General features: G+C 51.3%; 1 protein-coding gene across 3 annotated transcripts in view; it reads right to left on the bottom strand.

Annotated features, from left to right (window-relative positions):
- Nucleotides 1-11077: 11077 nt before the first annotated feature.
- Nucleotides 11078-27613, bottom strand: part of ACTN1 (actinin alpha 1) — a 95683-nt gene continuing 79147 nt past the window's right edge. Inside the window, exons 9-21 of one of the 3 annotated variants that reach the window (XM_069595127.1) lie at nucleotides 26879-26971; nucleotides 25368-25598; nucleotides 23516-23663; nucleotides 20945-21095; nucleotides 20344-20452; nucleotides 19706-19846; nucleotides 18735-18917; nucleotides 18326-18460; nucleotides 17105-17284; nucleotides 16208-16354; nucleotides 15175-15255; nucleotides 13297-13455; nucleotides 11078-11805 (exon numbers count right to left, since the gene is read on the bottom strand). In XM_069595127.1, coding sequence (XP_069451228.1) covers nucleotides 11647-11805; nucleotides 13297-13455; nucleotides 15175-15255; nucleotides 16208-16354; nucleotides 17105-17284; nucleotides 18326-18460; nucleotides 18735-18917; nucleotides 19706-19846; nucleotides 20344-20452; nucleotides 20945-21095; nucleotides 23516-23663; nucleotides 25368-25598; nucleotides 26879-26971 — 1917 coding nt within the window. In that variant the 3' untranslated portion in view covers nucleotides 11078-11646. Of the gene's footprint in view, nucleotides 11806-13296; nucleotides 13456-14607; nucleotides 15256-16207; nucleotides 16355-17104; nucleotides 17285-18325; nucleotides 18461-18734; nucleotides 18918-19705; nucleotides 19847-20343; nucleotides 20453-20944; nucleotides 21096-23515; nucleotides 23664-25367; nucleotides 25599-26878; nucleotides 26972-27613 lie in introns of all 3 variants that reach the window. The other 2 variants (XM_069595128.1, XM_069595125.1) reach the window with 2 other exon arrangements.

Consider the following 27613-nt stretch of genomic DNA (forward strand, 5'->3'; position numbering starts at 1 on the left):
AGAGAAATGCCCCGTGAACATGATTCAAACCGCCGCCTGTGAGTCTATGCACACGGCCTGTACCCTTTCCTCCGAACAAACGTTTGTTTCTCTACTTTCCATCTTTGTGGGAATTCTTTTTCACGCAAAGCCGAAGAACCAGGGTCTCGTCACTGACGACTGGTCTAGTGGCTATAGGATTCAGTGTTCTCACCACCGCAACCCAGCCTCAATTTCTGGCCAGGAACCAAAGCCAAGCTTTAAGCCCCTACAGGCCGAGATCAGCCTCACTGAGTGCTGGGCACACAAACTTGAATTCGATAAGAATGCTATGCGGTCTGAGTCACTTCAGTTACGTCTGATGAAAAGAACCTGCCTGCCAATGCAGGAGACGTGGGTTCAGCAGATATCTTCTCCAGGAAAATCCCATAATGCGGAGCAGCTAAGCCCTTGTGTCATAACTGCTGGGCCCCTGCTCTAGAGCCCTTGAGCTGCAACTACGGAACCTGTGTGCCTAGAGTCCACGCAACAAGAGAAGCCTCTGCACCTCAGTGGAGAGTCGGCCGCACTCACCACAATCAGAGAAAGCCTACACGCAACAATGAAGACCCAGCAGAGCCAATAAAAGTAAATAAACCTTTAAAAAAAAAAAGAGAGGAAAACAAACAGAAGTCTGTTAACGTGTATCCTGCACGTACATGGGAGCTCTCAGCGTTAAGTAACTCACAAGAGTGGTGAGAACTTGGGCTTGTATAGTATCTTAACAAAAGGACAATAAACTTTTAGAGAAATGATAAGACACAGGAAAAGGAATTTGGAGGGTATAGCATGGAAAATTATGGGAAGGCAAATATATGGGGGAGCCAGTGGTAGCTAAGGGCTAGTTTTAGCAAGACGTGTGTTTAGATTCCTCTGATGTTGTCTCTGGGCTGGAGAGGGTCTAGAGCTGTCGCCAGAAATTAATTTCTGGACTTCTTGGTAGAGAGCAGAATTTACAAATGATACATCAATTTATAAATTTATGTCCTGCTTTTAGGCAAATAGGAGAAAGGAAGAGAGCTTTTTTGTATCTGCTTCTCAATAGCCTTCAGTTCAAACTAATCCTTGGGCTGAAGCGGCATATTTTGGAGTGTCACCAGGGGCCACCCATCATGATGGGCTGCCAGTGAAAGGAGCCTCAAGATAGAAGAAAGGAGAGGAGGAATTTCTTATCTCTTGGAGGTTCACAACCGGGGCCATCAACCTCCAAGGGTCACCAAGGAGGGGAAATGAGATTGAGTGCACCTACGTGCTTGACGTGTAGACGTTAGCCAAATCAGAATATAGGACTATTACAAAGTTCTTTCTTATATCTTCAGAAACTCTTCCTCCTACTAATGATGCGGTCTTAATCTAATGCTTTCCAAAGTGTGGCCCATCACCCTGCTTGGACTACTTATTGGATTCTACCCATAATGTGCCAGGGACAGATTCCCTGTTGTCTTTGCTCCTCTTAGATCCACTAGATCACAATCTTGGGGGACAGAACCCTAGACTCTGCATCTTTGACAAACTCCCTAAACAATTCTTGGACATAGCAGTTTGCCTACCACTGGTAGAGACCTGGGTTCAAATCTCAGTTTGGCCACTAACTTAAGGTTTCTATGCCTTCGTTTCCTGGTTTTTAAAATGGGGATCATAATACTATACGTGACAGTTGAATGCACGGAAACTGCTTACGACTGGGGCCAGCACAAGGTAAGTGTCAAGAGGTGTCAGCCTTTGTTTTTCTCCTGTTAAATGTTGCTTCTGCCGCCCCTCTGTGGCCCAGGCCACGGCCCCAGCCATCCTGGGAACAGCCCAGCTGGAACCTGTTGTGAGTGAGTGAAAGTGGCTTAGTCATGTCCGACTCTCTGCGACCCTATGGACTGTACAGGAATACAGGACTATACAGGACTATACATGGAATTCTCCAGGCCAGAATACTGGAGTGGGTAGCCTTTCCCTTCTCCAGGGGATCTTCCCAACCCAGGGATAAAACCCAGGTCTCTGGCATTGCAGGCGGAATCTTTACCAGCTGAACCCAACCCAGGGATCAAACCCACGTCTCTGGCATTGAGGGCGGATTCTTTACCAGCTGAACCACAAGGGAAGCCCGGAACCTGTTGGGAACAGTGGGGGCTTGGGTTTTGCTCCTTCTCCCTTCAAACTGGGAAACACTGTAAGGATACATCTGGCCACTGGAGGGCAGCATCCATCTAGCTATTTTAAGCAACCGCTTTCTCAAAAAGCAGCTTTCTGGTGGTAGTGAGGGAAGATGGTGGAACCCCGGTTAGATGCCTCACCCGAAGTTTTCATTTAAATTATCCTCCTTTAGTCAGCCCTTAGATGTGTCCTCAAATAACCTGTGAAGAGAGGTTTTGCGTAAAGAACCCTGCTTTCCCATTGCCTTGGATTTGCGTGAGAATTTTGATCCTAAACCTGGGGTCTCTCACAGGTGCCCAGTGACAGTCTTTGAGTGTCCACGTGCCTGACCGCCAGGACTCTGCTCTCCACCCCCAGGCACACAAATAGCTCCCTATTTTCCAAGGCTCAGCTGCTGCACATGAAGAAGCACAGAGATTCTTGGGAGTCCCTTCCCAAGGTGGCAGCGGGGTACCTTCTGCAACCAGTGGGTGGACTGCTCCAGTGTGGTGTGAGGACCAGGCGTGGGGCCCCTGGTCACCCATCTCAAGGGCCTCAGAAGTCACTCTCCAAAGCAGGTCCTCGAGAATGGTCTGGGTCTCACTTTGGGTTACCTCCAAAGCGAGCTCTAGATGATGGTGTGTTGTGGACTTGCCAGACTGAAGTGGGAGAGCCTGTTTGAGAATGAAGTCCATCCAGAGAAAGCAGGTCCTGAGGGCAGCTTGCGAGCCCCTGCCTCAGGTATCGCTTCTGGATGCTCCAGTTATCCAAGCCAGTTAATCACCCTCTGGCCTTACGAGCTTGAACTGGGTTTTGTGGTTCTTGCTCTAGAAGGCTCCCAATCAAATATACAACCTACTGAGCAGGTGGCGCTAGTGGTAAAGAACCCACCTGCCATTGCAGGAGATGTAAGGGATGCTGGTTTGATCCCTGGGTCAGGAAGATCCCCTGAAGGAGGGCATGGCAACCCACTCCAGTATTCTTGCCTGGAGAATCCCCATGGACAGAGGAGCCTGGTGGGCTACACTCCATGGGGTCTCCACGAGTCAGACACGACTGAAGCGACTTAGCACGCATGCATGAGCAACCCCCTCACATGACACGGGGTTGAGTGCATGCATGAGATATCACATCTAATCTTCCCAAGCTGACTGTGTGAAACCAAAATCTCCTTTCCTCTCCTTCTTTCCCGCCCCGCACCTCCCCCCACCCACGTGGGCTCCGAGCTTGGCTGGACGGTAGACTCAGCACCGGGCTGAGTGAAGAGACCCGAGTTCCCACTCAAGCTCCACCTCAACTACCTCTGCGGCCCTAGCGATGCAGCCGGTGCTCCCAGGCCTCGATTTCCTCCTCTGTCAAATGAAAGCTTTTCCAACACTAACATTCTATGGGTGTTTTCCTCCATCCCATATTTAGCCAGTCACTGAGGCCCATTTAACTTCCCTCAGACATCTCACCCACCCCTTCCGCATTCCATTACCTTTGCAAGGAGAATGAACGCCTTCTCCCTTTCTTCCTCAAACCGCTGCTTTCACCATGGGGTCTAAATTTAGAACTAAAAAGAAATTTTGCAATGAGGAGAGCCTGAGAGATACCCTTCCCCCTGAAATTTCTGGAGCGACAAGGGGACATCTCCACGAATTCTGATCCTCAGAATAAGTCCCAAATGACCCTCTGCCTGGGGTTTCCTCAGACAACCTAGGGTCCTTGGTTGTGTCTTCTCCGTCCCACTACCTCCGTATAAAGTCTACACCCTTTTGTATTGGTCCGCTGCAAGTGTCCAAAGCCCATCTGAGCTAACTTGCATTAGGAAAGGAAAACGTGTCACTACAGATAAGGATCCATTTCATTTCACTCCCAGGCTTGGGGTTGGGTCTCTCCTCTGCGGAGACAAGGCTTTATTTTGTCTTGTTAAAGACCAGCTTTTCATGCTTCTCCTGCAATTGGCAGATGTGAGCACAAGCAACTTCTGAGTTTCCAAGTTATTAGTCCCACCCAAGATCAGCTTAGCCCTTTGAAGCTGCCTCACTACTCTGTTCACTCATACTAAGCTAAGGAGCCTCTTGGTCTCTTTTTCAGGCTATCTCCCACATCTTGTGTTGTTTTTAGACCCGCTTTCAGGGTTTTACATGCATTCTCATAAAACATAATCTTAGAAGATTACTCTCATTGCCCGTTGAGATCTTTTGTGATCCTAATTCTCTTGTTTACCTTAAAGGCTTCATAACACCTGCGGGTTTGATGAGTCTGAGTCAGTAGGACCTGAACAAGACCGGACCAAGAACCAGTCCTTACAGCCTACAGCAACCTCCCAAAAGTCATCAGATTCATAAGCCTGCAGACTCTGGACACACTTCGTTTACACAGCCACTGAGCCCTGCAGTGGAACCCTCCCACCAAGAACAGAGGAGATGCTGCTTGTCTGAATTTCAGCAAGGACTGAGACATCTCTATATGGCTCTTTCCAGGGAGCCTGGTACCAACCGCAAAAGAAGATGTTAGTCAAGCAGCATCTGCTATTTGTGGAACTGGGCTGTGCCCAGGGATGTCTGTGTCTTTTTACAAGTGTTCACAAACCATCTTTCAAATATCTTGCTTTCAGAAGCCAGCTTCCCAGGTGTTAAGTGTTTGCAAAATCTCTCCTGCACTTTCTGTTGGAAAAGTAGGACTCTTGAAGATGGCTAAGAAAAATATAATTAGATGGAGAAGGAAATGGCAACCCACTCCCATATTCTTGCCTGGGAAATCCCATAGACAGAGGAGTCTAGCAGAAGTCCATGGGGTCGCAAACAGTTAGACACAGCTTAGTGACTAAACAACAACAAAGATATTTATTTACACGTTTATCCTTATATATAAATTTCTAAGGCCTATGTGTGTATATATATATCCGTTATCCCTTTTTTTGTTGTTTTACAGTTTAAAAAATCTGAGAGCAAACGTGTTTTCTTATGATCCGTTTGGTTACCAAACCTGAGATGACCTGAATTTATTTATTTATTTGCTGGTGAAATAAAGACTGTTTATCCCCCCCCTTATATATATATATAATTAGAAATGGAAGATGCTAGAGAGGGGTGATAAGGAAGCAAATGTCAATCAGTAATAAGAATGGATGTTTTACATTGCCTGTGATCTCTTAGCTTGCCAAATTAGAGAACAGGTTTAGGATGAACCTTTGTGAGACATCTCTGTATTGCTCTTTCTGGAGAGGATGGTACCAACCCCAGTGAATCTTTGAACCCCTGGTATCAATCTCCAGTGAATCTTTCTTTTGTTGTCTCATCAAAAATAGAATCCAGAAGGTTTGGGGGAGTTGACAGGTAATCTGTTTTGTGGGCCATATTTCATTGGCTCTAAAATGCAATCAGATTAATAAGATGCTCCAGTTTTTTATAAACATCAAGAAAGAAACATGTAGCCAATTAAACTGTAACACAACGCTTTATTATTCCAGTAAGTAGCTACCTTGAGTGTTGAGTCCCATCCTCTGTGTTCCATACCAACAGAGGATCTACCTATTAAGTTCAATGTATGGGATACAGCTGGTCAGGAGAAATTTGGTAGACTAAGAGATGGCTATGATAATCAAGATCGGTGTCTCACTAGAACGTTTGATGTAACATCAGGAGTTACAAGAACACGCCTAACAGGCACAGAGATCTGGTACAAGTGTGTGAGAACAATCCCCATCATATTGTGTAGCAACAAAGTAGATATTAAGGACAGAAAGATTAAGGCAAAGTCAATTGTCTTCCACCAAAAGGAGAATCTTCAGTACTATGTCACTTCTGCCAAAAGTAACTACAACTTTGAAAAGCCCTCCCTCTGGCTTGCTAGAAAGCTGATTGGAGGCCCTAACTTGGAGTTTGTCATCATGCCTGCTGTCACCCGCCAGAGGTGGTCATGGACCCAGCTGGGCAGTGCATCTAGAGGTTGCTCGGACAGCTCCTTTCCTGGATGATGACCTGTGAGAAAGCGAAGCTGAGCCCAGCCTAGGAAGTCTAGCTTTACAGGCAACTGTCCTAGGATGTCAGTGATGCATGTTCGCCACTTTATTATATGTCTAAGCAGAACATGTGCTTCCTGTTCGGATGCTGAAGGAGATGGATGGGCTTCAGAGTGAAAGTGGCAGTTTAAAAAAAACTTCATTTTTCGGACCTGTATACTTAGGTGTTTTGGAATACAGTTGGTTCCTCCTTGAGTTTCAGATATAAGCCTGCTACAGTCACATGACAATACTGAGAGGTGGGATCTTGTTTGTTACTGCCACTCTCATTCCTTTTTGTTTAGAATCAGTAAAGAGTTGTATTTCAAATATCTATTTTTAAAAAAAGAATTTGCCTGCCAATGCAGGAGACGTGGGTTCCATCTCTGAGTCAGGAAGATCCCCTGGAGAAGGAAATGACAACCCACTCCAGCCTGGGAAACCCCATGGACAGAGGAGCCTGGCGGGCTACAGTCCATGGGGTTGCAGAGTCAGCCACGACTTAGAGACTAACAACAACGTAGTTATTGAAAAAGCTCTTTTAGTCTTTAAACATTTTTATCATCTGTCACTCTTGTGCAGAGGTGAGCAAAACAAATTTGCTAAAACTTCCTCAAATGCGGAGTCTAGCTCCTCTGAATTCCTTGCCAGTCTTCAAGTGCATTTTCCACACACCATTTTAATCCATAGCATTTAATAGCACAGCTTTTGATGAGAGAGCTCCACTAGGATCTCCAGATTGTCTTTCTGTATACCCATTCTGCAGACTTTGATCCTGGTGCTTGATCTTACTAGAAGGTGTCAATGGAAGTCTGAGACAAAACCAGGACTCACTTTCCAACTTCTAAAGAGCAGGGCATGACTGGAAGTCATGACTGCCACCTGGCCAACAGTAGCTAGGACATTATTAATTCCAAAGTGAGATCGTTTGTAAGCTGAATCCAAATCTCAGAGATAAAATTGATGATGAACTGAGGTAGCCCTCATAAGGCCACTTTTTGGGTTATCTGTCCCACCCAGCCTGACCAATGCCGCAAGCCTCATCCACAGACTGGTAGGCATCACCACATCAGACCAGGCCAGGCTGGGCCAAGCAGGTCCTGCAAACAAGGGACAGGGACTGACCTCTTATTAGAGGAAAACGCTAGGGCATGTGGGGTTGACCTCTCCCACCATGGGGGTCATGACCAGAGAAAGCTAGGCCCAAGAGAGGAGTGAAACCCCCACACGGAGGGGCTGGGACAGAGGGCAGGCTCACTGCTTATCCAGGGCTTCCTAGGGCCTGTGGCAGGTCCCAACCTGAGGCTGGGCTGCCACCTAGGTCCTGGGTTCGGGAGACACCCTGAAGTCTCATCTCCCCTTCATCTCTAAGCTGGCAAGGTGTCCAATAACTAGCCAAAGGTCCCACAGCAGCACCTGTGCTGTGCTTGCTCAGGCAGGGACTCCCCTACCTCTCTGGGAGCTTCGAAAGCCTCGATGGTCACAAAGTGGCCCCTAGAGCTTTCGTTTAGCTGAAGGACTCCATCCCACCACGCCTGAGTGTCCCGTAAACCCCGGGCCCTCTCGGCCTCAACGTGAGCTTCCAGCTCCCATATCCAGGCTTCCCCAGCGTCGGGGTGTAGAAAGGGGCCCTCCCCAGTGCCACCCTGCAGGGCAGCGCGTGTGGACGAGGGCCTTCAGTGGTTCTGGTGGCAGTGCCACTGCTATTGCCTCTCTTCTGTCCCCCTAAGTTTGGCCTGGTCTGGGGGCCAGGGAACAGCCTGAGACTTTGGGGGACCCTCGTCCATGTGAGGTCACCTACCCCATTAGGGGATAAGCCCACAGCCTTCAGCCCCTCAGCCAGTGCCACTAACCAGCAACCACCTCCCAACCGCCCCCACCGGGCATAGTCATTCTGGCCCTTTGGAGGTTTCATCTGAAACCTCTGTCTTCCTCCTCTGCAGACTGGCAATTTTAGGGGTAGGGGTTCTGCTCAGCACCTGTGGCAGCCTCCCCGGAGCTGACGTTTTGCAAGTTTAGGCCTCTGAAGCTGGGGTGGTTGAGCCAAAGCCTCAAGCCTACAACACAAGTCACTGACATTGGGGTCGGGGGAGTCGGGGTGGGGGCAGCCAGCCTGTCCAGAGGCCTGGATGGTGAAGCAAGTATTAGCTTCCTATTGCTGCACTAACAAACTACTGCACATGTAGTGCCTTAAAATACGAATTTATTATCTTCTCAGTTCAGAAACCTAAAATGGGCCAGCAGGGCAGCATTCCCATTGAGGCTCTAAGTGGGGCTTCCATCTCCTTACCTGTTCCAGCTTCTAGAAGACAGCGCGTTCCTTGGCTCCTGGCCTCATGCCATTCCAACCTCTACCTCCGTCGTCACATCCCTCTTCATCAAAGCCCACCCAGATAGTCCAGAATAATGTCTCCATGAAGGACTTTAACTCAGTTACACCTGCAAAGTCCCGTTTGCCAGGTAAAGTAACAGTCACAGGATCCAAGGGATTAGGACACGGACATCTTGTGAGGACCATTATTCAGCCCATCACAGAGCTCAGAAGACTCCTCAGTGGTATTTTCCTAAATATATATATGTATCACTTGAACCTCTGACCCCAAAAGCCAGCAATGAGTAGCAAAAGGACTTGAACTCACCTCTTTAGAAATAACTAAACAGATGAAGTATTCATTAATCAAACTCTTGGTACTAACACGTTGGTGCTGTTCAGCAGTTTTGTATGCATCATGACAAGTGGGTTAAGGTGACTGAACACACGAAAGAACCCAGCATATAACAGCGTTGTGACTTTTCACCTGCAATGTGTAACTGAAATGAGACGTGTAATTTCAATTTTGGAGGTCTAAGAGAATTGTTAGTAAACAGCTTTGAACTGCTCCAGGGAACCTGATTTACTGCATTTATAATATTTCAATTGCTTTGTGCTGAGTGAAACTCTGCAGCTTGGATTTGAATCTGCCTGGGTTGGGAGTCTGATGTTTTGAAAAGAGTGATTAAAACTTGCTAATATGTTTAAAATATTTAAAGGGATTTAACAAAGTTTGCAATCGGGGTTGTTCTGGAGGATTAAATCTGTTATGATGTATGAATGATTAAGACACAGAAAGTGTTTTTATTTTTATAGAAAAATTACATCATCAATAAAACAAGATGTCCATGATGCACTTAAAAGCTTGAGAAATGAAATTTTAAGATTTTTACCTTTAATGGATTGAAAATTATAGTCGTTTGCACACATAAGCACCCTTGAACGTTGAGAAACTCAAACCCTTGAAGACTGTGGAATAACTCTATAAACACACCTTGTTCAAATGACTCTTACACATTCTTTTAAAGACTGATCATACCTCTGGAAATTGAGGGGGATTTTCTGGGGCTTTAATATTGTGGCCATGCCGCACAGCACGTGGGATCTTAGTTCCCTGACCAAGGGTCGAACCTACATCTCCTGCAGTGGAAGCTTGAAGTCTTAACTACTAGACCACCAGGGAAGTCCCTGAAAATTGAGGCTTATTAATGCACTTACACCCTGAGTTTAGGAAACTTTCTCATTGGAACAATTCCTTCTCCTCAACTCTTAAACCACAGTCTTCCCCACCAAGCTGCCATCACAGCAGACCTACCTTGAGCAGGTATGGCTTTCTGCCAGCCAGTGGGAAAACCTGCAGTTATGGTTCCCAAAGCAAAAGCCAACCTCTCCTCACGTCCATTCTCCCGAATAGCCTTGCCTCTTTCCCAGGGCAGTGGGTGTTCCAGAAACTCATGGAACTAATTCCTAGACAAATGGGGCTTATACTGGAAAACTGTCATCGCTGGCCCAAGTTCAATAAGTCCCAATTCGGTCTTGGTCCTCTTATATGAGGGGACTTATGTTAAGAGTTCTCTTTTAAAGAGATCCTTCAAGCGAATCCCTTAAAACTTAAAGTGGGACTGACCACAACTAACATTTATATGCACTAATACTTTAGGAGTTCTATATATTAGAGCATCAACTTTCCAGCAGCACTATTATTCCCTGTTAGTGGATAAGAGAACTGTAGTGTCCAGTTTATCCATTTTGGAAATGGCAGTTGTAGGTTTGAACTCTGGCCATCAGACTCCACAGACTCAACTCCCTGTTATTGCTGCACGAAACTGCTTTACTCCATGACACAGTTAGAACTGGAACACAGACCTGCAGCTTCCATTGCTAAATTATGTCTCTAAATCACTGCACTGTTACTGATCCTGTTACTGGCAGTCCTGCTGCCTGTACTGTGAGTAGAAGCCTCGAGGAGGAAAGAGGCAAGGAGGGAAAATCAAAAGAAATCAAAATCAAAATCAAAAGATCCCCTGGGGACCTTGTTTAAAGGCAGATTCTAACGAGAGGATCTGGGGTAGACCTGAGAGCCTGCATTTCCAACAGCCTCCCAGGTGAGGCTGGACAGCTGCTGTCTACAGGAGAGTCAGAAGAGTAGGGGATGAGATGACTTCCTGAGTGTCTCCTGCAGCAAAAATACAAGGAACCAGGGCATGTAGATGTCACAGAGCTGTTTGATGATGTGAGAAACAAAAGTAGGGTTAATTTTCAACGCATAGGAGCCTTGTGAGGAAACCACATTCTCCTCTTGAAAATGAAACAGAAGTATAAGGTTGAATGTGCCAAGGTCAAAAGCATATGAGGAAGGTGGTACAGGTGCCCCACACCATCCTTGATCCCATGCACTCTTTTGGAAAACAGTAAGCAAGGAGCAAAGAACTGACATGGGAGTGTTGCTGCTTTAACACTGTGTGCCAAACAGGACCAAAGTTGTCCACACTTGTCAATTTTGTCCTGACCATTTTTAATAGGCAGTATTTGGGGGCAAAAAGTGTGTGCTGATGAAGAAGGTAATTACATACACCCCCGGACTTCAAAAATGAGAAGCCAAGCCACATAAATTCTCTTCCTTAAGAAAACAGCCATTTCAAAAGATTTTCTTTAATATCATAAAATATTTTCATGGACAAGTGAGCTAGCAAACACACATGCACCAATGTGCCTTTTGACAAGATTTCCCCCTACCCTCACCTCCCACTCCCACGTCAAGGTGGACAAGAGATTGGAGAAATGAATACAGCAGATGGTACAGATAGAAAGGAAAAAAAAATCGATAAAAAGGATGGATATAACATTGTGCTTGGTTATTTTCCTATGTCACAACAAAACAAAACATTTCGGTGCAAATAGTTAATTCTTCCTCTTTTCCATTTAAGTCTGGTGGAGAAAAAAATACTTTTTGTATAATAAAATATGTGGTTTTTTTGTTTTTTTTACTTTTTTTAACGTAACTTTTTTTTCTTTTTTGCAGAAAATAATTTTGTAAACTGTCACTTCACGGGCAGGGAGGCTGGATGCCACACGGGTCCCAGCTCGCCCACTGGAGGCAGAGCGTGAAACCAAGCCCGGGCGGGAGAGGGGGGACAGCGGAGGCGCAGGGTGGGGCTCGCACAGCGACGGGGCGGGGGCGGGGGCGTGGACTGGGCGGGGCGGGTTAGAGGTCACTCTCGCCGTACAGCGCCGTGGAGAATGACATGTAGTCCAGAGCACCGGGCACGGCGTCGGGGCCGGTGTAGGGGGCCATTCGCGCGATGCAGTACTCAGCCTGGTCCGGCGGCAGCTCTCGGCGCAGCTCGTCCACCGTGATGTAGTTCTGCGGAAACAATGCACTCAGGGCGGCCGCAAAGCCCGGAGGTCGGGAACCTCACTCAGGAGGTGAGGTACCCTGTCCCGCCCCCATTCCAACATGTACATTACACATACCTGTATCAGGCATATATGTAAATAAATAAATTACATGACAAGTTATATGATACAGACACATATGTATCAGCGTTATCTATATATGTACGATTCCCTGGCATGTACATATCTATTTGTGTGTATATATATTTAAATAACATACGTTTCAATCCCCTTATGGTTTTCACTTCAGTAACTGCTTTAGCCTGTTCCCAAGTAACTCCAAGAGCTAACTGCACCTATAATCTTTTCGTGTATCTCTCTAGCCTGCACCAACCACAGGCTGGAACAATACTAGCAACACCATACTTGGTGAAAAAGAGTAGGACTCCCACGCCCAGCTCAGCTGGGCTCTGAGGAGATCACACAGTTCTCGTCAATTACAGGAGCCTCCAGTTTGGGGCATCACTGCCGCTGATAGATATCGTAACCTTCCCCCAGCCCATCTGGTTCCCAGGCTGAGATATCTGCTTCCTCCCTGTCTTGGGCTTGCCCATCAAAGTCTACTTGGAACCTACATCTTTGGGGAGCTTGCAGCTTCGCAAGTGTTCAGGGACTTGCCCTACTTCTGCCAGAGTCTCCTAAGGAGCCAGTCTGAAGGAGACAGAGGTTGGCCCTCAAGTCACTTCAAGAGTCAAGATATCAAGTCCCTTTCTGGGCCCCAGAGACTTCCTCGAGCAAGTGAGTCACTTCAAGGAGGTGGTTTCTGAGGGTCCTTCCAGCTCCAAAGTGCTGCGACTCTAACAGGGTGTCCCTGAATATAAATAAGAGCTTTAGGAACCTCTTTGTTGGTTCAGTCTTTACTTCAACGTAGACTGAGACAGTTCAGAAACTACTCTCCCTGCTGGCTAAGGAAGGATGGCCTAAGGATTATCCTGTGAATTTTACAGGAAGGGACCCTGACCTCTAGACCCCTCTGTCCCCAAAGCCCCCAGGATGCTCCTACTTTCCCACTGTCGGGCCTGGCAGTGCAGGGAGCTTGGGAGATGTGGAGAACTGAAGCTGACTGCCTAGGGTAGACAAATGAGAAACACGCTTCCTTCCTGCTTCCCATCCACACGCCATGGTTTGTGCCCAGACCGATGCGGGGCTGAAGTCTTAAGTTCCCAGACTGACCTTCCGTCACCCGCTCACATACTCCATCTGACTGGACTGCCCTCTACCACCGGTCACTTCATCACCAGTATCTCATCATGAGTACGACACGCAGTGTCCACGGCAGGGGACTCCCTTCAGCTAATGCAGCGTCCTAACCTCTTAGCTGATGCCCAGATGTTACAGAAAAGGGTAGAGGTGGACAGCCGTGAGGCTCAGCGGGGGAAGAAGGAACAGTGAAGCTGCTCATGACCTCCCCTCCAATGCAGCCCAGCTCCGCGTGGCGCCCCCGCCACGGCACACCCACCTTATCCCCAGCCAGGATCTTGAAGGAAGCCATGACTTGGTCTGCTGTGTCTGTATCAGCTGTCTCGCGGGACATGAAGTCGATGAAGGCCTGGAACGTCACCACCCCCAGGCGGTTGGGGTCCACGATGCTCATGATACGGGCAAACTCTGCCTCTCCCTGGAGGGAAAAGCCAGTCCCAGGCCTGTCAGCCACAGTCCCCTCTCTCTGTGGACCTGAAGCCTCTGGGGCTCAGAGTGCTTGAGGCCGTCAGAGGGGCCCCTGACCCAACCTGAATCGTCTCGGTTTCCCACCCTCTACGGATGCCTGTGCTCCTCTTGGGACAAAAACGATAATGCTGACGACAACTGATAATGACAGCACTGGCTACCACTCAGCATATACTATACACCAGGCTCTATTTGAAGGGCTGGGTAAAATTCATTTAACCGTCCTCACAACCATGAAGTAGCTATTTATTTTATTATCTTCATCATGTTTCCAGAGGAGAAACCTAAGGCCCAGATAGGCTTAGTGACTTGCCAAAGGTCACACAGCCAGGGGGTAGTAGACATGAGCTGAGACATGAACTTGGGCCTCCACCACACTGTACATTCTATGTGTCAGACACGGCACAGCGCTCACGTTGAGTTGCTTCATTTAACCGTTACAATGGTCTGGCTGCATTCCCCTCACCTTCCTTATCTGGGCCCCCAAGCAGGGGATGACAGAACTGGGATTTATTCCCAGGTCCCTTGCTTCTAAAGCCCACGCCCTTGCTCCTGCGCTGGGCGGCCCAAGGGCTCTGGACTTTGCAAGGTAGGCCAGGAGTTGAGGCTGCCAGCTGAGGCCCCTGCCCTGCTCAGAAGGCCTGCATGAGGGCAAGGCAGCTGAGAAGGTTGGGAAGGAGCTTGGGGTAACAAACAAAGGGGCGGCATGCCTGGCTGAAGTCATCACCAGGACAGAGGTGGAACTCTCCAGGCCTCACGTGAGATGGAGCTGAAAGAACCCCCACCCAGAGTGCCCACCACAGTCCTGCCCAGCAGCCTCGGGGTCAGCCCCACCATCCACGATGGGAGCAAAAAAACAAAAAGCTCACTTCGATTGTAAATATCAAAAGAGAAACCGGCAGAGAGAGGCAAGAGGGCCAGATCTCCCGGACACACACAGGCCCCACAGCTGGGGCCCAGCCTTTCAGGACACCCCATGGACCAGAATCTTGAGGCCCCTCCAGGGATGGGTGGGCCTCCAGCCCACCACGGCCAGGACTCGGCCTCTCCGGTCATCTGGCTGGCTGCCCCTTGCCAGGGCAGAGGGTGGGGTTTACGTTACCATGTTGTAACCCATGGAGATAAGGCAGGCGCGGAAATCATCCGTGTCCATCATGCCTGTCTTCTTCTGTGGGGCCAGGGGCACCAAGACACAAGGAGGAGAAAGGGCCGGCCAAGGGCCAGGAAGACAGGGCACAGATGGCCAGAGGGGAGGTCGAGGTGTACGGTTTTGGGGAGCGGTGGCAGGGGCGGTCAGGAAGGGGAGAGGAACACAGGAGGAAGAGATGCAAAGACACATCCAGGGAAGATATCCACAGGAAGGGGGAAGACAGAGCAGCGAGATGCAAAGTCCGTCCACGGGATGGAGAGCGATGAGGAGAGAAGAAGGTGGGCACCGTGCAGGTTCCCATGAAAGATAACCGAGGGCAGAGGTCAGAGGTCGGAGTAGTGGGAGGAGGAGCCCGCCAGGGGCCAGGCGGGGACAGCAGAAGACGAGCCCCGCAGCCCACAGGAAAAGGGAGGCAAGGAGATCCAGACAGAGAGAGAGAGAGAAAAGAAAAAAGGAGAAACGCGTTATTTCTCGCCCCGGACGCCACCCCTGAGCGTGCTCCATGCAGGAGGCGAGTACCTGGGGGTCGTTGCCAATATCATAACCCAAGCTGATGAGGCAGGCTTTGAACTCCTCGGGACCCAGCGTGCCGGAGTGATCCTGGGGCCGCCGTGCGCCAGCCAGCGAGCCATGCGGTGCCAGGGAGGTGGAGGCCGTGAGGGGGAAGGGGTGGGCCATGCCCCAGTGGAGGGTAGCGTGTGTGGGGAGAGACAGGGACGAAGGCATGCGGATGGGGAAGGTGGAGGGTGGAAGGGCGGGGGGAGGAGGGAAATAAAAGTGCACAAGGTTAGACACACGGACGTGGTCCAGAGGGGGACTCTCTCCCCGGTACACGCAGCTGTCCTGCCCCGGGGGAGTAAGCCGGAGGGAAGCATGGTGAGCCATGGGGGTAAGAAGCTCCCCCAGAAGAGTGCCCAGCCCACCTCTGGCCCCGATGCCCTGAGCAGGGTTTTCCAGGAGGATGCCACCCACCCAGGTGCCTGGAGGGCAGTGAAGCAGGCAGGGGTGGTGGGCAGCACCCAAGCCCATGCTCCCACCCCCTGTGGCCACCACAAAGCCCCAAGGCACTGAGAGGGGCAGCCCACGCAAAACTGGATGAGAATCCAGGAGGACTCTGGTAACTCTGACACCTCTACCAGGGGTCCGAAAGGCTACCCCCGGGGCTGGGGGAGGATGGAGGCTCTGCTCTGTCCCCAGGCACAGGCAGGGGATGGTCCCCATAGCCAGGGACAGCAGGCCCTCCCTCGAGGCTATGGCAGTCTTGCCCCCAGGGGGTGACTCCTCATGGTAGGAGAGCAAGAGTCAGGGGTCTGAGGGCTTCTCTTCACCCACAACACGAGCACTCTCTCCAGGAAAGCAGGGATGCCCATGGGACACTTGGACAGCTTCTAAGGCCAGCCTGGGGTGGTGGAGAGTCAGAGCAGGCTGACTGCAGTTCCGCCCTACCCCTCCTCCTCCTCACTTGCCCAGGAAGTGGGCCCATGCCCTGGGCAGTGCCCTCCAGGGCCCTGGGGCCGGGGCTGCCCTCAGTGAGTGCAGGGGTGGAGCTCACCCGGTCAAAGTGGTTGAAGGAGGCCCGGAACTCATTCATCTGCTCCTGGCTGATGCCCTTGGCGTCCCTGGTCAGGATCTGGTTCTCCACCTCATTGATGGTCCTGGCGATGGTGGTTAGGAGCTGCTCCCAGCCCACACGGATGTGCTGCAGGCAGGCAAGGCCCGTCAGCAAAGGGGTCCCAGGCCTGGGCCTGGGTCACCCCTCCCTACTCCCTCCCCTGACCATCAAAATGGCCAGTGCAATCAAACCTGACCTTCTCCCTGGAATAACAGAGTTACCAGGCGCTGGGGAACCAGGACAAGGACAGAAAACCAGGACAGAGGACCCAGATGATGAAGGGGGAAGCACAGAAGGGTGATGGTTTCTGCCCAGAACAGCAGAGACCAGAATGACCAGCGTGGTCAAGTCAGGAAAAGGGGCAAAATTGACAGTGGGGAAGATCAAAGGACAAAAAAGTGGGTAATACCCTGAACGTCCAACTCTATAACCTCACACCCATGCCTTCATGGTCAAAACAAGTAGGTCATTTAAAAAGCAGAGGCCAAACCAGTGTCTGGTGACCACCAGTCTCAGAACCACCAGGTACTGGTTAAAAAATTTAGATACCCGAGTCCCATCCCAGACCTAGTGAATCAAATTCTGGGACGGAGCCTGGAAATCTGCATTCTTAGCAAGCTCCTTGGGAAATTCAAAAGGCACCGAAGACCGAAGACTCGGAGCTCCAGGAGGGAGGAGAAGTGAGGATCCTCTCACTTAAAAGCTAGGGTTTATCCTACTATACAACCAGTCTTCTTGGAATGATGGGTGACCCCCCACTACCACTTCCTCAGCCAAGGGAAGCAGAAGGGGGATCCAGGGCTCTGTCTCCAGGGGAGCAACGCTGGCGGTGCCCACCTCCATGGTGTAGTTGGTGTGCTTGTTGTCGAAGATGAGCGCCTCCTGGATGAGCTGGTGGTCGCCCTCCAGCTGGTCGATCTTGGGTTTGTAGTTGACGATGCTCTTCTCATATTGCCGCAGGTGGTTGAGCTGGTCCTCCAGGGTCCCGTGCATCTCAATGGAGATCCTTCCAATTTCCTGCTCACCCGGAAAGGAGGCCCTTGTGAGACCTATGCACTCTGGGCACCCAGGGTGGAGACTGGGGCCCCCAGGTCACTGACCAACCCTTCTGATGATTCTTGGCATGGAAATAGCATCATAAAGGAATCTGACCAGCACTGACTGTTATCACCAGATGAATACCTCCCATCTCCCAGGTACCCCTCAGCCTCAGGAAGGGGATGCAAGGTCAGTTGCTAACTTAAAGGTTCACTCCTCTACCTGCCATTCAAACTCCCATCCCAGGCCTGTTCCTGACTACCATCCATCTCAGGGAAGTTCTCCCACTGAGCTGGGTTCCTCACAGCCTCAGGGCACCTGGCTCACCTTCTCAATGAACATGCTCCTGCTGTTCTGTTCCTCGGAAGCCTGCCTCACCCACCTCAATCCCACCTGTCTCCATGGTCCAGGCCTAATCCCATCTCTGTCTTTCATCCATATAAACACACCTTGCTTGTGAAAGCACTTTCTGGGAACTCAGTTCAACTTAGCAAGCATTTCTGGAGCACCTACCACCATGCATAATGTGCTAAGCAGCTGGAGATGGGGTCCAGGAAAGCACATAGGAACTTGACATGGTCTCTGCCCTCAAGGAATTCAGAGGGACACCACGCCCTAACCCAAGCAGTGTTCCTTCCTTATCTACATCACCCTGATACCTGGCCCAACAATACAGCAAAGAATTTCACTCTTGCCCAAAGCACAGTTCTCTCTCTGGGGAGATCACCTCCTTCTGGCCAAGCTCATGACTCAGGAGGAAGGGAGACCAGCTCAACCACATATACCACAGGGCAAGACGAATCAGTCACCTAGGCACTGATCCTCCCATGGGACTGTCTCATGTGGTGTCCCTGTGCAGGCACGGGTCCCACACCCTCCATGGGGCAGCGGGCCAGCTGTGGGTTCAGGACCCACAGTGCCCACAACTCCCGTCCAGGAGGAGACAGGGCAAGCCTGACTGTCTGGGATGGTGCGGGAAAGGGTGGAAGCCCCTGCCCTGCCTTCCATGGTGGGACCCACCTCCATCTTGGTCTGGATCCAGGGCCCGATGACGTTGGCCTGGGCCCCAAACTGCTTGCGTAGCCTTTCGTTGTGCTGCTGGCGGGCGTGCTCCTCCGTCAGGGCCTGGTCCCTCCGTGGCACCAGCTGCCGCACCTGCGGCAGAAACGGTCAGGGGACATTAGGATGGGCCGGCCATCTGCCTCCACATCAGAGGCAATGGAGGAGCCATGAAGGGGAGAGGCCAGGCAGTAATAGGAGTGAACACATTGACCTGTTCCTGAAATTCATTCATTTGCTTGACGGACAATGAGCACTTACTGTATGACACTGAAATCAATGAAAATCAACAATGCACACAGACAAAAATCCCTGCCCTTCTGAAACTTACAATGGCTCTGCCAGCGCCCCACCCAGCCCTTGGACTCACATGGTCCCATTTGCCATTGATCTCCTGAGGCGTGATGGTTGTGTAGGGGTTGGTGCCTGCCATGTTGACGTGGTAGGTCTGGACAATCTTGGACACCTCGTTGTGGATTCCCAGGATGGCCAGGCGCTCCTTGTCGGCATCGGGGAGGGTGGCCTTGAACTGCTCATGGGCTGTGGTCAGTCCCTGGAAAGAGACGGGCGTGCAGAAGAAGCACAATGACTGGGAGGGACTGGTGCCTCCCATAGGCAAGATAAGCCAAGGAAGACCTGCAGGTCCCAGGGCAGAAGTGGGTGAAGGGGCCACCAGAGGCCCATACCAGCTGGGCGGCCTGGAGGCATCAACCCAGGACTCTTTCAGCTGAGAACCAGGATGGCTGGGCTGGCCACAGGAAGGTGCCACAGCTTCATGCTCAGGCCTGGTGAATTCAGCAGCAATCTCCCTGGGGTGCTCACCACCCCATAGTTAGGTTGGGGACAAGGGGTGCCCTGGGTCTGCTCAAGGGACCTCTCCAACATACTTTCTCATTGTGCTGCAAAACCTTTTTCATCTAACACTCTGTAGCTGTACAAAAGAATGGTTTACTGCAGTGAAATGAGCTCCAAGATAATTATGAGGTTAGAAATAAAGGTTCAGGATACAGTATACAATAGAAGCTAATTTTTACATAAAAAGTGGGGGAAGAACATATTAATAAACAAATGTGCTTGCCTATGCAGAGACCGTGTCCTGCTCTCCTCTGGGGAGGGGCACTGGGGGCTGGGGGACAAAGGCTAGGAGGGAAACTCATTGCACACTCTCTTTAGTTTGTAGATTTGATACCATACGCATATATTACGGAGTCAAAACAAATAAAACACAAAGCTTTCAAATCTAGAACATCCTTGGGGAGGCTACCCTGAGCCCTCTCCCTGCAAGGGCAGTGTGTGGGCTGTGCAAAGCCAGCTCCATGGACGAGGGCGTCGGCAGCACACCTGGATCTCCTCGATGGTGTGCACGATGAAGGTGTCCTGAAGGTCCTCCATGGCCCCCTCCATCCAGTTGTTGAAGGGCGCGGCCCGCTTAGCGTACTCCAAGTACAGTTGGTCAATGGTCTCCAGCAGTTTCTCCGTGCGCTGGGAGTGCCAAATGGCATGGGGATGGGAAGGTGCTTAGTAATGTCATGTTCAGAATCACCAACCCCCCACAAACCCAGTAGACTTCAAGATCTTTCTGGCTAGCCCAGAGAGTTTCAGGTCTGAAAGGACCAGATAGCTCGGAACAGACTCTTCAGAGTGCTGGTTCTTAATATGGGGTGTATGGACCACCCCGCACTGGAGTCACCCGCCTAGCCCCCAGAGAGTCCGGTTTGGAGAACAGGAACGTTCTCAAACAGCTGGGGCTCTTGGTCCAAGTACAGTAAATCAGGAGGAGGAGAAGATATGATCAGGGCATCTCCATCAGGGCAAAGGTCAAGTCCAGTGCCAGTATGAGCTTTCCATGGTCAGACCAGGCCTGGGGAAGGTCTGGGGAACCCAGCGGAGCCTCTTAGCCCAAAGCAAAGGGAGTCTCGAAGCAGAAAGGCCACACAGGGCTGCTGGAGGAAGGTCTCCGTGTCCTCAGGGGCTCTCACCTCCAGAGCTTCCCTTCGCTTCTGGGTTAGGGCCCCTAGATTGTCCCACTGGTCACAGATCTTTTGGCACCGGGCGTTGACACTGGGTGAGTCGTAATAGTCCAGCTCACTGCGGGAGAGGAGAGAGGAAGAGTCAGGTGGCCCAGGTTACTTCTGTGGCCTGCTCTCCTTTCCCTGGGAGGGGGCAGGGGGTCACTCATGACCCAGGAAGGCCAGGTGTGCACATTTCAAGACCTTCCAGGACCCCTACTCCCACCCTCAACCTCTGGGCTTTCAGGAGACTGCTGGGAGGAGAAAAGTTATCCTCCGCAAGGGCCCTTGTCCCAACCTCGCCTGGAAGCCACACCAGCCTTGACTGCAATGCCCGGTGACAGGAAGCCACTAAGACCAGGTGAGATCTCAGAGCCATACTCGGTCACCCTCTGGTCCCACACTGGCTGTAGGTAAGGACCGAAGGCCTGTGACAGAGGGTCGCAGGCTATTCCCCACCTGCGAGGATGCTCTTCGTCTTCTGTATCGATGACCTTCCTGCCCCAGGACCCGGCTCACTTTTCAGGCCAGAGCCCACCTCCCACAGCGCCACAGTGCCCGCCAGGCTTACTTGAGCTCCTGGGCAATGGCGGCAATCTGCTCCACGCGGTCCTGGTGGGCGGCCAGGTCACTCTCGAAGGCCTCGTGCTTCTTGAGCAGGGCTTTGATTTCCGAGAGGGTAGCCGTCTCGTAATCCTTCTGCCGCAGCATGGCCTCTTTGCCTGGGGGTCAGAGGTTGGGCACAAGGCTGAGCAGGAGCTGGGAAGCCCACCTTCTTGATCTCAACCACCCCCACCTCAGGGCCTGGAAGCTCCACTTCTGGTATATCCCAAGGAGATAGATGTGCCCCATACGATGATCAATTAATCTGCAGTTCAAGAAAATAGATATGTAGCTGGAACATGTGCGATGGGGCAACATGTGCGAGAGGGCGGGAAAGTCACTCCTTTTCATGGAGCGTGCCAGGGCTACCAGGAGTGGTGATGTACAGACGATGCAGGCTAAGTGGACAGTCAGGGTATAACATGAACTTTATAAACAGCAGGAAACAACGATCTACGCCTGTGGTATAACCTGGGAAAAACAAGTTCCTCAGGGGTACCCCATCTTTAGAGTACTCTCCATTTACAGTTGCTGGCCCCCAGCAGCCCTGCAGGGACCCTGCCCCTCAATTACACCCAGTGCAGGCAGCCCGTCCAGTGTGCTCTGCACATAAGTCATCAGTAGCCAGCACCCTCTCCAAGCATCAGGGGCACTGCCCTCTCTTTTAAGGCTTGCATTTCTTGGATTTTTGTCTCCAAAGGGAAGAGGATGAGAATCGAGCTCTCAGATCGCTGTTAGATGATGGTCCCCAGCTGCTCTGTGAAGCGGCTGCTGTAGGACAGACTGACCTGGCCTTGCCTGCACGCCCACCTCCGGTGTTTGCCCCATCAGGGAGGCTCAGCAACTCTCAGGAAATGAGGGCTGGGCCAAAGAGGTGATGGCTTCTTTCCTTCTCTCTACTCCTTTTTGTAAGAATATTAATATGATGAGTTTAGAGGGGAAAAAAAAAAATCACACATGAGCCTACTTATCTATTCCTTTTCAGTCTTGCCTTCTATGGATGTTGCGTTAAAACCATTGGGTGTATATAAATTACATATCCTACTTTAAAAATACTCAGCAGCACATCACCAGTTTCTACACTGCCACCACGACCATCACATGAGTCACTCCGATGGCCCTGTAACATTCTGTCGAGTGGCTGAACCCCCAGAGGCGTAACAGGTGCTAAGGCCAGAGCTGCAGGTTACTACAATGGCAGAGAAGGCAGAGGAGGGAAGATATCAAGGGCTCCCACTTACCGAGCGTGTCACACGTGTCAGGCACTCAACTACACATAAAATGCACAACTGCATGAGGAGGTATGCTGAGTTAACAGTGTCCTTCTGAAACTCATGTCAACCCAGAACCTCAGAGTCTGACCTTATTTGGAAATAGGGTCTTTGCCAATATAATTAGCTAAGATGAGGTCATACTGGATTAGCTGTTGTTTAGTCACTAAGATGTGTCTGACTCTTTGCAACCCCGAGGACTGTAGTCCACCAGGCTCCTCTATCCATGGGATTTCCCAGGCAAGAATACTGGAGCAGGTTGTCGTTTCCTACTCCAGGGGATTGTCCAGACTCAGGGACTGAACCCGTATCTCTTGCATCTCCTGCGTTGGCAGGCAGATTCTTTACCACTGTCCCACCTGGGCAATCCTACTGGATTAGAGTGGGCCCTAAATCCAATGACTGGTATCTTCAGTAAAAAACTGAGAGGCAGATTCAGTCACTGAGACCCAGAGAGAAGGAGCCGGTGATGATGGAGGCAGAGATCAGAGCGATGCTGCTACAGGCCAAGGAACACCAGGAAGTGCCAGTACAACCACGTGGCACTAGGAAGAAGCAGGGGATGCCTCCCCCAGAGGCCCAGAAGGAGCCAGAGCTGATGGCACCTGGATTTGGGACTTCTAGTCTCCTGAACTGTGAGAGAATGTCCTCGTGTCGTGTAAAACCACCCAGTTTATGGCAATTCGCAGCCCTGAGAAAGTGATACAGGAGGGCACAGCATCACCTGCATGTAACAGACAAGGACACAGACCACTGCTCCAAGGTACACTGCTTCCAGGTGGTAGAGTCAGCATGTGAACCCCAGCCCGACTCAGGGAAGAGAAGTCACTACAGTGACAAGAGTGAGTAACACTTATATAGCACGGAGCAGGCCAGGAACTCTTCTCATTGCTTCTGATGTATTATGCCATTTAATCCTCATAAACATATTAAGCTGATACTATTATTGTCCCCACTTAGCAGAGGAGAAAACTGAAGCAACCAAAATACTAATGAGGGACTTCCTTGATGGTCCAGGGGTTAAGGCTCTGCACTTCCAATGCAGAGAAGGCACGTTGGATGCCTGGTCAGGGAACCAAGATCCCATGTGCCATGGGGTGTGGCCAATAAAAAAGGGAGTGGGGTGGGTCATGAACTCGCCTACTGTTAAGGGACAAGTAAGAGACAAAACAAATAAAACACAAGAGAGAAAGGAGTTATGGCTGGTGGTTCAGCACGAAAGCTAGACCCAAGCTTGGGGTGGGAGGCAGGGGCTAGGCTGGTCTTACCGTCCGTCCAGGCCTCGTGGATGGAGGCCTTCTGCCGGAACTTCTCTGCCAGGTGGTCGAGCCGCTCCAGCCTCCGGATCTCATTCAGCAGCCACTCCTCATAGCCCTTCTCCGCCTGCTCCAGGCAGCCCCAGGCGTTGTTGATGTCCTGCAGGGATGGGAGACACAGGGTCAGCCCACCTGGCCCCCGAGCCAAGCCCCCACGGCTCCTCCACACATTCCAGGAGCCTCCTCCCCACCCAGTCCCCCTGGTATGACCTAGGGTTCCTAGGTACCAGGCCTCCTGGGTAGGGAAGTGGGTCCATGCTGCTATGGGGCGTTAGCAGTGCATCCCAGTGGGGAGAGAGCCCAAGGCCCTCTGGGCACCAAGACTGGCTTCTGCCAGGATTCTGAGCAACCACCGAGGTCACAGGGCCAGCCAGGGAGACAGAGCAACAAACTGAACAAGGCAGGCAGCGATGGGAGCCTCCCAGCCTCCTCGTGTTTCTGGGTTTACTCGTGGGCTCTGGGCAATAGCCATCCCCGAGTCACCCAGAGATGGTGACAGGTAATGAGCACAAACCCACAGGCGTTCAGACAGGGAGCTGCCCTCTACAGTTAGCACAAGGACACCCCCTGGGCAGTGACAGGCTGACCGGACTCGTGTGCCACCCAGGTCCTCACCATGTGCCACGCTGCATCTGCCACAGGAGGGTCACATTAAAGCACAGAGCACTGCACCCCCCCCCCCGCTCCCCCCCCATCAAGCAGCAGCTCCAGCCATATAAAAGCTGCTGACTTGGCCTGGAGTCTGTAAAAGGACCACAGTTTTCCAAACCGTATGCAAAACGTAAGGCCTTTCTCTACTCCCCCAGGGTCCTCCCTCCCTCCGTTGCTGCTTACAAGCTCCTCCCAGCCCCTTCCACGCCTCCCTTATGAGCCTATGTCTCCTTGTCAACTCTCCTCTGCAAAGTGCAAAAGCTCTATCCTGGTCAATTTTTTATTTTAAAATTTTTGTTTGCATGTTTCTCTGGCTCATATCTCAAGTCCTGGGGAAAGGGTAAACAGGGAGGAATAACAAAAAGTGACAAAAATGAAAAAAAGAGTTATGACATGGAAAGCTGGTCACGATATAATTAGTTCTTTTTTTTTCTTGGTCATGCCATGTAGCATGGGGGATTTTAGTTCCCCCACCAGGGATTGAGCCTGTGCTCCCTGCAGTGAAAGTGCGGACTCCTAGCCACTAGGGAAGTCCCTGTAAGTTCTTTTTTCTAAGCAGCTTATTAAAAAAAAGATGCTTTCAGATTCCCTTTAAAATCACATTTACAGAGTCTAAAAGAATCTCTTCTCCCCAAAATCTTTTAAGTTGATCCTGGGTAGGAAGATTATGAAGAATTTCTATTTTCTATATTTTACTTATGTACATATTTGAAAATGTCCTACCAAAAAAAAAATCTATTAAGGTATTAAAAAAAAAGTTTTTAAGTGCTAAAAAAGATTCCATGGAAGTGAAAATTATCCTTTTAGCTCCTGAATTATGCCCTGTTTGGGTCAACATGTCAAGTGGGATTTTGTTGGCAGAGATGACTCTTTGAGGGGTGGGGAAGAAAGTGCTGGGGCTGATCCAAGCAGATGTGCAGGCATCTGGAAAGGGCAAGTATGACCCGGAACGGTGAGGAGAAAAGGGGCTCTCTCTCTGAGGCGAGGGGGAGCCCCCACCTGGCCGAATGTGGGCTGGAGTCTGGGTGGTCACCTGGGAGAGAACGATCCCTGGAGCAGTGTGGGCAGGCGATGAGCGCACGCCCTGCCCCTGCCCCGCCCCCGCCCCGCCCACAGTGCTACAAGGCGCCTCCAGGGCAGTCCGGGTGCTCACCGAGACCATCCTGCCCTCGGAGGGCATGAAGGCGGGCCGGTTGCTGAGGCGCAGCTTGGTCTGCAGCGTGTTGAAGTTGATCTCCAGCTGGCACTTCTCCTGCACCTTGGGCGGCTTGTGCAGGCGCCGGTAGTCCCGGAAGTCCTCCAGCTTCTGCTGCATGGCGTGCATGGTGTTCTCGGGAGCCCGGTTCTCCAGCCATGGGATGGTGCGGCGGATCCACTCCAGCAGCTGTGGAGGGAGCAGGGGAGGACGCTGGGAGGCGGGCCGCACCTCTCCCAAGGGCACACTCTTTCCCATCACCCCAGGCCGTTCCCAGGCCACAGGGCCAGGCTCCCTCCGAGAATCAAAGGCTCCATGACGCCTGGCCACTAGGATATATCAACTCACAGCCAGCATCACTCAACCTCCCTGCTCCGCAAGGGGAAACCTGGGGGCAAGATGGCTCAACTCAGCAGGAGATCCGAGCTCTAGTCCCCGAGACCCAAGTTCTAGACCCGAGTTCTAGTCTACTACCTGGCTGGGCCTCAATTTCCCTGTCTTACCATGGAGGGGTGAATGGTTGCTGGCCAGAGCCTCTGCCCTCTGACCTTCAAGGATTCTAGAATGTGGGTCCCTGACTCAAAAGAGAAAAGGTTGCAGAGGACAGCCTGAATTTTGTTTCTTCAATGAGCTGATGGGGATGGAGGAGTGGAAACGAGGACAGGAAACTTGTGATCCCCTGCAACTGGACCACAACTGGCCCAGATTAACTCATCTGAATAATGATGATAAGCTAAGTCATCACGGGATTAAGTGCTGTGACCCTCCCCGCCAGTGGCAGAGGACATAACCAAAGCACTGTGAGCTGCTGTGACTTGCCAAGGTGACCGATGTAGGGCAGGGATTAAATCCAGGCACTGGGACCCCAGAACCTGGGCTCTCACTATGCTGGGGAACAGCAAGTCCACCAAGAGGCCGGGCTAAGCTGTTCAGGGGCTGGATTAAGGAAGACACAAATGGTGCTCTAACCCAAATGCAGTCAGTGGCAAAACAGCAAACCCATCCTGTCCCCTCCTGTCCCCTGGGTGGGCCCAGCCGCTAAGCTAGCCTGAGCCAGCCTGATTTACCCCTGGTTCACATCTCCTCAGAACTGCACACTCCAAATTAAGTTCAAATGAAACTCCCAGAGTAACAGTACACTGGGCCCAAAAGGCCTCTGAGGTTTCTTGGCACAGCTTTCATTTGTCAAGTGAAAAAAAATCAAGAGCAGAGAGGTGATAGAAAAAGCGTTGAACTCAGCTCTTCAAAGTCCCGACTGGCCCCTGACCCACCCCCACCCCCACCCCCGATCTCTGGGGGAGCCCAAGCCGCCCTCGGTCAGCTGCTGTGATGAGGGGCAATGCCCAGCCTGGGACTGTGCCCGGAGATGGATTTGGAGGAAGAGATGGGTTCTAGGGGCTCCCTGGTCTCTCAGGACAGGGTGGCAAGGCCTTGCCAGGGCCAGACCAGGAGAACCCAGGGGTACCCACATCGCTGGCCAGCTTCTCGTAGTCCTCCATGAGCTGCTCGTTCTCCTGGTTGACGGCCAGCACCTTGCAGATGCGATTCGCTGCTGTCTCAGCCTGACAAGACAGAGAGGGTGGTGGTCAGCCTCGCAACAGCGGGAGCACCTGGCACACGCCTGCGCCAGTAAGGTCTCCTCCCACCCCTGTAGCATCACATGGCTGGATGGCAGCTCCCAAGACTTTGAATTCACAGGCTCCTCATCATCCTCTTTACCAGCCTAGGCTGAGTCCCACAGAGCAAGTGAGCACAGACAAAGACCTAAGTGGCTCAACTGGGGGTCCCTGGAGAAGAAACTAAAAGTTTGAGATCCAACATGTATGTTGGGAAGAAACTAAGTCAATGGTTGATATAATTTTAAATCTAGGAGTCCTAGAGTAAGGTGGTAAGACGGAGTGGGGCCTCTCAGGATCCTTGCAGAATCTCTCAAGGCTCCTGGCCCAAAGAACTTTAGAGAAGATGCAGGAATTAAGGATCAACCCAGCATAGACAGGATGCCCAGAAAGCCACCCTGGGCACCTCTGGGAAAGGTAAACACACAAGTGCTGGGCCAGCAGACACCCGAGGCGGGCCAGGTGGCAAGAAGAATAAAAGAAGACTGAATGGCAATCAGATGCAAAGGCCCAGAAACCCAGGGAACACGGCTTCTCTGGCTCAGAGGGCCCTCCGCACCTGACGCCAGCAGGGACTTTGCTCAGGTG

This window comes from Ovis canadensis, chromosome 7, assembly GCF_042477335.2.
Source record: "Ovis canadensis isolate MfBH-ARS-UI-01 breed Bighorn chromosome 7, ARS-UI_OviCan_v2, whole genome shotgun sequence".
In the NCBI taxonomy this organism is placed as follows: Eukaryota; Metazoa; Chordata; class Mammalia; order Artiodactyla; family Bovidae; genus Ovis; species Ovis canadensis.